Consider the following 12057-nt stretch of genomic DNA (forward strand, 5'->3'; position numbering starts at 1 on the left):
AGCGAGGGTTGTCATTGATTCCTGTTTACAGAGTAATGACTCTAGATTTTACCTCAATTCAGTGAACCATTCTCAAACTATTGATACTATGGTCTTAATATTTAGTGTTATAAACTATTGGGCAACTTGTGCATTTTGTTTTAATCTAATTTGCTATCAAATGTGTCCCAGTGGCATGTGAATGACTTTTTTTTTTTTTTTTTTTTTTTTTTAATAAAAAGTCAATTTACCATGGACTCTGTCCACAAGCACATTTTCATAACCTTGTTTCCCTCTTCAGGATTCTGCGCCCTTGGCAAAATACTGAGCCACGTAGCATTACCAACAATACCCTGTGCACAAAGTGTGGAGGAGCTGGGCATATCGCCTCTGACTGCAAGTTTACTAGGTAACAGGCCAAACCTGTGCTTTGCTCTTTATTTGAACAGTTTACATGTCTGCTATATTGCAAAACGATGTCCAGTTTTGAGAACGCTGCCCGTTCAATTGAGCATCCCGTCCTGTTTTAGTACTTATACCCAGAGGCAAGGTGATCCTCCCCAGTCAGCTCAGGATAAGGCCCGTATGGATAAAGAGTATCTGTCTCTAATGGCCGAGCTGGGAGAGGCTCCAGTTCCTGCTTCCGGTGGTGCCCCCAACAACCCCCCACCCAGTGGCCCTCGAGCAACTGGACCAAGCACCAACCAACCACCTCCAGTGAGTACACAAGGTTCTGCTCTGTTTCTCCAAAGGTGTAGGATGAGTGTGGCTCTCAGCTTTATCTTCAGAAGCAGGACTGCACATCCCTTATTTTAAAAGTTGTATGATTTGTTCATTTCTGTTATGACCTGCCAACACCCCTCTACCTTGCTCAGCCCATATTTCTCCTTACTCTCGCCCATCTCCTTGTATAGAACCGTCCTCCGTGGATGAATTCTGGCCCTTCTGATAACAGGAACTTCCATGGCATGCATGGTGGCCCAGGTGGTCATGGAGGTCCCCATAGTTTCCCCCCTCCCATGCCCAATATGGGTGGGCCACCCATGCCTCCCAACCCTAATGGAATGCCTCCACCGTGGATGCAGCCACCCCCTCCACCCATGGGCCAGGGCCCGGCTCCTCATGGACACCCGATGGGTGAGTTACAAATTAGATAAACTCACTCTAAGTTAATGCAGAAAGCAAATTTGGGATTGAAAAGAAGGGACAATTGTATGATGAAATGCAGCAATCAGATTTCCGTTCGCTTCGGTCTCGAGACACCAGATTTTGTATTTTTGAACTATAGAGATCTTGCATGTGACGTCACAGCCGATCCAGATTGTAACAGACGCCATATTTCCGCTTTCTACTTCTACCTTTTCTTCTGGAAAACCCTACTATATACAATTCTACTACAACGGCTGCAGCTACGAGCTCTCCCTACCTGTGCACGTTTTTTATGTGTTTTGTGTGTTTTGTGCGTGTTGTTCGTCTGTACCGGACTTCAATATCCACTACAACCGTATGGACTTACTGGACATTGGTTTCCAGCAGAAAATGACGGTTTGTAGCGATTTCCATCGCATGCACAACATTCCGGACGAGATAGCGAGACCAGCGGGGTCTCCGTGAATTGTTATCGGGTCTGGCAGGCGAAGGAGGCGGCGTCGGGAGAGGAAGCAAAAGCGAGGCTGCAGGCAGAGCCGGCCTGTTGACTAAGCTCAGAAAACAGCCACTCAAATCTCCACTGCCAAGCCTCTACCTCTCCAACGTCAGATCCATGTAAACAAGACGGACGATTTGGAATTACAGCTGGAATTACCTTATTCTATTCTATAATCGGCTGGTCAGTGCTATACTAGGTACTACTGATGTATCAAGTATCAGTACTAGTAATACTTAAGTGACTTACCTGTCCAATGAGGATTATTTTCTTGTTTACAAGATGCCACATCTGAGGGCGGCTGACAAACCCTGAATTTCTGTAAAGATGGCTGTCTAGAGATTTATAAGCACGCAGTGCTTCACCACTGAACAGCAAGGGAAAGTTTATGAGGTAATTATACACGTCTGGGTATTCCGCTGGCAGTTCAGTATCCACTGACACGGTCGTGAAAACTCCGTCCGGTAAGCCATAAGGGTCACTAATCTGTAGGTCGTTTATTTTAGACACACATCGTTATCTGTTCATGAGAAAAATGAGCCGTGTAGTCCGTCGGTTGAAATTTATCCATTTTGTACACGAGTGCAGCAGTATTCAGCGGTGTTTTTTACCGACAAGATGGCGGCTGTGTACTTTCCGGTCACGTGACTGCAAGATCTCTATTGACTCGAACTCTAAAACTCTTTCACTTTCCAGGTTTGTTGCCTCCACCTATGGGTATGATGCCGCCGCCTCCACCTCCACCAAACAACCAGCCACCCCCGCCCCCATCCGGACCTCTGCCACCTTGGCAACAGCAGGCCCCACCCCCGCCACCTACCAGCAGCATGGCAACCAGTGCACCACTGCCATGGCAACAGAGTAAGTACATACCATGGTCAGTGTATTTTGGACGAGTGTGTTTTTTGTCCCATCATCCTTGACACTTATTTTTGAGTCTTATTAAATTGATTTTGTCTGTTACAGACACCACTACCACTTCCACCCCAGCTACGGGTAACCTCCCTCCATGGCAGCAACCCCAGCCAGCAGCAACCTCTGCTGCCCAACCCCCTCCACCGATGGGAAACCCCTCCATGGTGCCCCCTCCTCCAGGAGTTCAACCCCCACTGCCCCCTGGTGCCCCCCCTCCTCCCCCTCCCCCACCTCCAGGCTCAGCTGGAATGATGTATGCACCCCCTCCACCTCCTCCACCCATGGACCCCAACTTTGTTACCATGATGGGAATCCCAGGAATGCCTCCATTTGGGATGCCACCTGCCCCACCTCCCCCACCACCCCAAAATTAAACACACCCACACCCAGTCAACCACATGGTCAAAGCTGGAGGACATGACTTTGTTCTACCTGATGTATGTTAATGCAGGAGGAAAAAGGCAGGCATGGTTGAAATATGTAAATTTGCTTAACTTAATTTGTTTCTGATTTTAAAATTGTAGTATCTGGTCAGTTGATAGATGGTGTTCCTTTTTGGTTTTATTTTGTTCTTTTTTTTGATGTGCAGGGAATAGTATATTTGCAGGGCCTTAATTTCATTGGTTGGCCCAAATTTCAGTGCGAAATGACATTCCAGGTCAGTTATTCTGTTGCATCCAATTTTTTTTTTTTTTTTTAATTTGTTAGAAAATTAATGGTTTCCTCTTGAATTGAAAAGTATTGCATCCAAAAGCTTTTGTTAATTCGTATCCTTAAAAAAAAGATTTTGTTAATGTCGTCTGAATATTTTTGTAACTTCAGCTAAATAAAAGTTGAAACGGCCTCACGTTTGTCATAACAAATGCAGGTGGGCATATTGCTTGCTTATTGTGCTTTTGTAAATACACAACTTTAGTTTTGAGATTTATTTTAGAATAACTGTTTCAAGTGTGCATAAAATACTTCACTCTCTCGATGTTAAACAGGAGTTGAACTACATTTGTATTCCTGACTGCTTCTGCATTATCCTACTCTTGTGCCCCACTTTTCTCAGTGTAGTGTCTTTCGTGGAGCGCCACTCAACTCTAACTAGCTGAAAGCCTGTTAAAACTTTCACCTCGAGAAAAGGACAGATAAAGATGTGTTGAAATGATTGAACAAGTCTACGGGTCTTTTTGAGGAATGAGTTCTTCCTGCAAACCCATGCTTGGATTTTTCACCTTCACGGATGTGTGAACCTTGTCCGCTGGGTTTGCTTGAGATCTGATCGTGTCTACATTTATTATTTTTGTTAACCCTGTCTGCTTTTTTTTTTGGGGGGGGGGGGGGGGTTGTGTGCAACTGTCCAGTCCTGAAGTGCTCAGCAATTTTTATTGTATGTACAGTACAAAATGGACAAAGTGAATATATGTTATGTTCCTGTACTCTTTAAAAAAAAAAAAAATAAAGGGGATTATACATTTCTATTAAAATAACACAATGGTGATCTCTCTTTAAAAGTTAAGAAGGTAGAGTAAAAATAACGACTATATAAATATGCTGAGACCAATTGTCATTGCAGTAACCTTAAGCGTCCTGGTTTTTGTCAAGGATCTCAACAGGAATGCGCCACTTATGGTAGTGCGACTATAAAAAGCTCTCCAGTCATCCATGCGGTCAGACACGATTATAAAACTGTTTATACCTCCATGCTCTTGCATTCTTAAATCTGATGGTGGTGTTTAATTTTTGGAGTCATGGATTTATATTAATGCATGTGTTTCTGTAGTAACGACTAAGCCATGGCGACTTAAGGTGGACACGCCGTATAATTCAGTAATGAAGTCTAATAATAAATGGATTAAGAATGCGTGTTTTAGCAAAGTAAAAGAGTGATGTACTAAAGCTTTCTGGAAATAATGTTTCACATTTGTGCCCAGTATCAGTGTCCGTAAAGTTTTTTTTTTTTTTTTATTTTTTTTTTTTGTGCGCGCATGCGCCAAAGCCGAGTCTTTAGTACAGATGTCTTCTTTTTAGTTTCAGTAACATGGCATTGTTTCCATTTTTGAGAGGCAAAACCGTGACGCTGGTGAGGGAATGACTGTTTATGGTGGTGATATGTGAAAATTGCACATTACACAACCTTGGATAAACTTAAAGCCTGAAGTCATAGCCTAATGGTTAGAGAAATCGCTTTGGGACCAAAAGGTTGCTGGTTTGATTCCCTGGACCAGCAAGACTGCCTTAAGTGCCCTTGAGCAAGGCACCTAACCTCCAACTGCTCTGGCAAGAGTGGTGGTGTACCTTGTGTCTGATTAGCCAAAGAAAAGCTGCTGCTGCAGATTATCAGTTTGGGCATTGAACCTGACTGACTGAAAATTCTGAAGAACTGCTCATGAAAATGTTACTAAATTATAGTACAAAAAGAATAAAACACTTCCGAGTTAACAAGAAATAAAACAATAATTGTTAGTCGGTGAAGTGAATAATGGTGAAGTCGAGGTTATTATTCACGGAGTCTAATAATTGTTTTCGTATAAATGCACAGGTGAATATTTTAAAATTTTCAAACTTCAAAAGTGGCATGCAAATGTAACTAGAGAACAATTCCCCTGTGAGAAATAGTCAGTGATGCAGTGTGAATAGCAGTCGCTATCGCAAGAGTTGTACTGTGTGAATGTGTGACTTGCTATGAGGCTGCGATGTTAACAGCTAGCTAGCATGCTAACAGTTAACTAACATGTTAACAGCTAGTTAGCATGCTAACATGCTAGCTAACAAGTTAACATGCTAGCTAGCATGTTAACAAGCTAATAATTAGTTAACATGCTAACAGCTAGCTAGCATATTAACATGCTAACAGCTAGCGTGCTAACACTCCATTCATTTGAATGGGGCCAAAAATCAATGGAAGCCTATGGACGGAAAATAGGATGTGTGAAAACCAAGAAAAAGACAAGTGCAGGTCTCAGATGAGGGGACGGATATGTGTGGGGACTTGCCCTGAGGCCTCATATGAAGTATCTTGAAGTTTGGTCACTCATGTCAGCTAGCTGTGAATGTGTGACCTGCTATGATGCTACAATGCTGTGATTGTGTGTGCTTGAGACAGCAGCCCCTCCCCTCTCTGCTCCCTCACTGCTCCCAGTTGGCATGGTGATGGTCCTGAGTAGGTGTGCTGAGTCACACAAGATCTTGTCAGTTTTTTGCTGATTTTTTGCTCAGGAACAGTGGCGTGCACAGATAGACACGAGGTGGTGCTCAAGCACCTGGCCCTCTGCCCTCTGTCCAAAAAAGTCCCCTTTTTAATTTTTTTTTTTTTTTTACAGTTTACTGAGGCCAATGTCGACATGATCTTTTAGAAAAGCCGCGGCATTAAAAGCGTGTGTGAAAATAATGTCCCGATGTGTGCCCCCTCCGCACGCACACCAGACCTCTGTCTCTCTTGCTCTGTCACATGAACAAGCGTGCAGTGCATTCAATGTGAGGTTGCAGCAGCATAGCGTCCTGGAAGCCACGGCCTTGTCGTAGCGCAGACAACACATTGGGCAGTCAGTCAGCTCTTCCCCTGCCCCACCAGCCAGGTAACACATGAATCGAGTGAAAATGTATTGTTTGCCCTCTCAGCCCAAGCTGTAATTATTTTGTCGTGAAGTAGTCCGTCGCATACAGAAACAACTGCACATACAGTGGTGCTTGAAAGTTTGTGAACCCTTTAGAATTTTCTATATTTCTGCATAAATATGACCTAAAACGTCATCAGATTTTCACACGAGTCCTAAAAGTAGATAAAGAGAACCCAGTTAAACAAATGAGACAAAAAATATTATACTTGGTCATTTATTTATTGAGGAAAATGATCCAATATTACATATCTGTGAGTGGCAAAAGTATGTGAACCTCTAGGATTAGCAGTTAATTTGAAGGTGAAATTAGAGTCAGGTGTTTTCAATCAATGGGATGACAATCAGGTGTGAGTGGGCACCCCTGTTTTATTTCAAGAACAGGGATCTATCAAAATCTGATCTTCACAGCACATGTTTGTGGAAGTGTATCATGGCACGAACAAAGGAGATTACTGAGGACCTCAGAAAAAGCGTTGTTGATGCTCATCAGGCTGGAAAAGGTTACAAAACCATCTCTAAAGAGTTTGGACTCCACCAATCCACAGTCAGGCAGATTGTGTACAAATGGAGGAAATTCAAGACCGTTGTTACCCTCCCCAGGAGTGGCTGACCAACAAAGATCACTCTAAGAGCAAGGCATGTAATAGTCAGCAAGGTCACAAAGGACCCCAGGGCAACTTCTAAGCAACTGAAGGCCTCTCTCACATTGGCTAATGTTAATGTTCATGAGTCCACCATCAGGAAAACACTGAACAACAATGGTGTGCTTGGCAGGGTTGCAAGGAGAAAGCCACCGCTCTCCAAAAAGAACATTGCTGCTCATCTGCAGTTTGCTAAAGATCACGTGGACAAGCCAGAAGGCTATTGGAAAAATGTTTTGTGGACAGATGAGACCAAAATAGAAGTTTTTGGTTTAAATGAGAAGCGTTATGTTTGGAGAAAGGAAAACACTGCATTCCAGCATAAGAACCTTATCCCATCTGTGAAACATGGTGGTGGTAGTATCATGGTTTGGGCCTGTTTTGCTGCATCTGGGCCAGGACAGCTTGCCATCATTAATGGAACAATGAATTCTGAATTATACCAGCGAATTCTAAAGGAAAATGTCAGGACATCTGTCCATGAACTGAATCTCAAGAGAAGGTGGGTCATGCAGCAAGACAACGACCCTAAGCATACAAGTCGTTCTACCAAAGAATGGTTAAAGAAGAATAAAGTTAATGTTTTTGAATGACCAAGTCAAAGTCCTGACCTTAATCCAATGGAAATGTTGTGGAAGGACCTGAAGTGAGCAGTTCATGTGAGGAAACCCACCAACATCCCAGAGTTGAAGCTGTTCTGTATGGAGCAATGGGCTAAAATTCCTCCAAGCCGGTGTGCAGGACTGATCAACAGTTACCGGAAACGTTTAGTTGCAGTTATTGCCGCACAAGGAGGTCACACCAGATACTGAAAGCAAAGGTTCACATACTTTTGCCACTCACAGATATGTAATATTGGATCATTTTCCTCAATAAATAAATGACCAAGTATAATATTTTTCTCTAATTTGTTTAACTGGGTTCTCTTCATCTACTTTTAGGACTTGTGTGAAAATCTGATGATATTTTAGGTCATATTTATGTAGAAATATGGAAAATTCTAAAGGGTTCACAAACTTTCAAGCACCACTGTAAGTATTATATTTTTTGCTAGACCCATTTTCAGATTTAGGAAAACAAAAATTTCTTTTTCTATTTTGTTCAACTAGAGATTCCTGGCAAAGTCAAAAAGCCTTGATGTAATAAATTAACGTTAAGTGGTTGTTTTACACCTTGAAAACTAAAATGGGTCAGTGGCGACCCGAACACAAGAGGAGGGTTAAATCTCAGACTTTTATAATAAGGTGTTCCACATGCGCAAAAAAGTGCCCTTTTTCCCCCCAGAGCACTTGCCCCCCAAAATGTCTGTGCACGCCACTGCTCAGGAACAGGCCTCGAACAACGACGATTTACTCGAAAACGAAAGGAGCTATTCACAAAATTCCTTCACATTGAGCACTACAAGGCTCTCATTAACACATTGATGTAATTTTTTGTCCCTAGTGTAAAAAATGTGGACACTCGAGCGAGTTGAAAACAAGTGACATTTCTGATTTTGTAGTAAAAGCGCTGTCAGGATTTGAATGGGAGTCTATGGGGCAGCGCGCCTGTCCTCTTGTTACTTTCAGGCTTCTCATTCAAAAACTAAATCCTATCTGTTAGTTAGACACATTGTGTGAATCAAGACAAGTGTGACTCCAACTTTTGAGAAAATTATGTGTGGAGAGTGAAATTTGTGGCTGAAAACACAGTTTAAATTAGAAAGTTTGAGCTATTTTTTCAAGCTCTCTATACTCTAACTTAATTAGCTCCACTGGTGTGTAACGCCATAGACACCCATTATAAAGTCTGAATTTCTCCAGAATTGATCATGGTGATTGATCTGTGACTGATCAAAAAGTATACAACCTAGCAAAAAAGTTGAATGCCAGATCCACACAGGAGATGTTTGTCTCCGTTTTAAAGTTTGAATCATGTCTCTAGGTGAAAGCATGCCAGAGCAGAGGATGTTTGAAAACTGTTGAAAATATGCGATGTTTTTCAATTAATTCCATAGAAAATTAATGGGAAATTTTGCGTGATTTTTTCATGACTACGTCGCGAAAAAATCGTAGAATACTGAACAAATAGCATACCAAGTCCGATCGAGCCGCACGTTTTGATGTATTGTTTGTGTGCGATGTACGGTTATTGGGTTATTAAAAATCAAAATTTGTATGGAAGATGAAAAACGGAAGAACAAGAGTTTGCTGTGCTTTGCTCCCTATATGGGAGTCAATAGTTTGCAATGCATAGCACTGCATCACTAAATAAAGGTGCGCACAGACTTGTTGCTTATCGATGCCGACTCTCAAATACTTTTGAAACTGAAAATAAATCACAATTCCTCCTTGCCTTTGTATAGTTTTAGACCAAACTTCGTAGCATGTTTAGTGCTTTTCGGAACAGCATTTTCTTTCATAATTTGTACTTATGGTAGCCAAGCGATTGGCTGCCGTTTTGCTAAGTCGCTCGAGGTGGTTATCGAAAAATTTGGACTGTTTCTCAATCGGCGTGTGTGTTTTCTTATCACCTCCGCATTTATACGAAAAAATCAGAATTTGTCATTGTAATAAATACAACTTAATTAAAAGCTCACCTTGAAGTGCAAGATGACCTAAATAGAACAGGAAAAAAAAAGACCCCACACAAGACCACAAAATAGAACAGTACCTAAAAAAGTGCATATTGCATTGGTTATTACTGCACTATTGAGGTCGATAACTAATGATAGATAATAAATAATATAGAACAGTCAACAGGGAGTGGGTTCCACTTTGGGGTAGCAACAGGAACTCTGCTGTGCAAACATTTTTATGTTTATATTAAAGGTTCTGACTTTTCAAGTGATTAAAAGCAAAATTTCTCAAAAGCTTCAATGTCTTCACGTTCCTTTGACAACTAAGCAGTCATTCTGAACTCTGTTCAGTACAGGTTCATTTAAAAGATGATTCATCAAGTTTATTTGTACAACGCTTTTAACAACCGATATTGTTGCAAAGCAGCTTTACAGAAAATTAAAGACGTTAAACATGAGCTAATTTATCCCTGATGAGTGAAGAAGAAATCTTTGTCACATGCACACTTGAAGCACAGTGAAATTCATCCTCTGCATTTAACCCATCTGAAGCAGTGAACACACACATCCAGAGCAGTGGGCAGCCACACTCGAGCACCTGGGGAGCAGTCAGGGGTCAGGTACCTTGCTCAAGGGCACCTCAGTCCAAGGCCGCCCCACGTTAACCTAACTAGGTGTCTTTGGACTGTGGGGGAAACCAGAGTACCCAGAGGAAATCCACACAGACACGGGGAGAACATGCAAACTCTACACAGAAAGGCCCTTGCCGGCCGCTGGGTTCGAACCCGGAACCTTCTTGCTGTGAGGAGACAGTGCTAACCACTACACCACCATGCTGCCTGAGCCTGTGGCAAGGAAAAAACTCGCTCAGACCACACGAGGAAGAAACTTTGAGAGGAACCAGACTCAAAAGGGAACCCATCCTCACTTGGGTGATAACAGATCGTGTGATTATAAATAACTCGCCTCTAGAACAGTGCCCTATATAGTGGCATCTACAGGTAGCTATGAATATTAATTTTTGTGATCTGAAGCTATTTTTAGGGTAGAATCAATTCTTATTGATGCTTTCTGCCAGGGTTGGCAGACTGATTCTTGTTTCTAGGATAATCACTAGGAGACACCAATGTCAGTTCACTATGAGCCATCCTCATGCTGTAAATAATCATCTAAACCAGATTTACTGACTAAATATACTTGTGCATAGGCTACCATGAAGTTGTTGCTGGTTTGCAATGATACCTACAGTGTGTAGCTTGAATATGAAAAGTGCTTTCAAAATATACTGTACGTACTTCACAGCTTACATCATGTTATGCATATATACATCACAACATGAGGTGGGCCTCAGTGCAATAAACAACAAACAATAATCAAAGACCGTGGTTCCGACAAGTATCACTCAAATGTTCAAGCTATTGCACAGAGATCAAGTATATATGCCCATGGCTGGGACCCTGTGATCTATGAAGCTATAATGGCTAGAGAGGCAGCTTTCGGACCAAAAGGGTGCTGGTTCGATTCCCTCGGCCAGCAGGAATGGCTGAAGTGCCCTTGAGCAAGGTGCCTAACCTTTACTGCTCTGGGTACGTTGGACATCGATCTGTAGAAGAGCGTCTGCGAAATGCCTGTAATGTAATCTAAATTATTGCTTGGTCAGTAGTGATTCTTTGATGACCACCTCTGAGGGAGGTTTCTGGGAGGCTGACAAACTTCCCATAGCAACAAATAGGCCACGGTTAATTATTATAGACCTACAAAGTGGTCTTACAATGGTGCTTGAAAGTTTGTGAACCCTTTAGAATTTTCTATATTTCTGCATAAATATGACCTAAAACATCATCAGATTTTCACACAAGTCCTAAAAGTAGATAAAGAGAACCCAGTTAAACAAATGAGACAAAAAATATTATACTTGGTCATTTATTTATTGAGGAAAATGATCCAATATTACATATCTGTGAGTGGCAAAAGTATGTGAACCTCTAGGATTAGCAGTTAATTTGAAGGTGAAATTAGAGTCAGGTGTTTTCAATCAATGGGATGACAATCAGGTGTGAGTGGGCACCCTGTTTTATTTAAAGAACAGGGATCTATCAAAGTCTGATCTTCACAACACATGTTTGTGGAAGTGTATCATGGCACGAGCAAAGGAGATTTCTGAGGACCTCAGAAAAAGCGTTGTTGATGCTCATCAGGCTGAAAAAGGTTACAAAACCATCTCTAAAGAGTTTGGACTCCACCAATCCACAGTCAGACAGATTGTGTACAAATGGAGGAAATTCAAGACCATTGTTACCCTCCCCAGGAGTGGTCGACCAACAAAGATCACTCTAAGAGCAAGGCGTGTAATAGTCGGCGAGGTCACAAAGGACCCCAGGGTAACTTCTAAGCAACTGAAGGCCTCTCTCACATTGGCTAATGTTAATGTTCATGAGTCCACCATCAGGAGAACACTGAGCAACAATAGTGTGTATGGCAGGGTTGCAAGGAGAAAGCCACTGCTCTCCAAAAAGAACATTGCTGCTCATCTGCAGTTTGGGCGGCACGGTGGTGTAGTGGTTAGCATGGTCGCCTCACAGCAAGAAGGTTCCAGGTTCGAACCCAGCGGCCGGCGAGGGTTCTGTGTGGAGTTTGCATGTTCTCCCCGTGTCTGCGTGGGTTTCCTCCAGGTGCTCCGGTTTCCCCCACAATTCAAAGACATGCAGTTAGGTT

The 12057-nt window shown here is 42.3% G+C and overlaps 1 protein-coding gene across 2 annotated transcripts in view; it reads left to right on the top strand.

Annotated features, from left to right (window-relative positions):
• sf1 (splicing factor 1) overlaps positions 1–3382 on the top strand; it is a 34760-nt gene extending 31378 nt beyond the window's left edge. For both annotated transcript variants that reach the window (XM_060928966.1, XM_060929052.1), the window contains exons 8-12: positions 281–388; positions 510–696; positions 894–1116; positions 2321–2485; positions 2591–3382. In XM_060928966.1, coding sequence (XP_060784949.1) covers positions 281–388; positions 510–696; positions 894–1116; positions 2321–2485; positions 2591–2913 — 1006 coding nt within the window. In that variant the 3' untranslated portion in view covers positions 2914–3382. The remainder of the gene's footprint in view (positions 1–280; positions 389–509; positions 697–893; positions 1117–2320; positions 2486–2590) is intronic.
• The last annotated feature ends 8675 nt before the right edge of the window (positions 3383–12057 follow it).

Source organism: Neoarius graeffei, chromosome 1, assembly GCF_027579695.1.
Source record: "Neoarius graeffei isolate fNeoGra1 chromosome 1, fNeoGra1.pri, whole genome shotgun sequence".
NCBI lineage: Eukaryota > Metazoa > Chordata > Actinopteri > Siluriformes > Ariidae > Neoarius > Neoarius graeffei.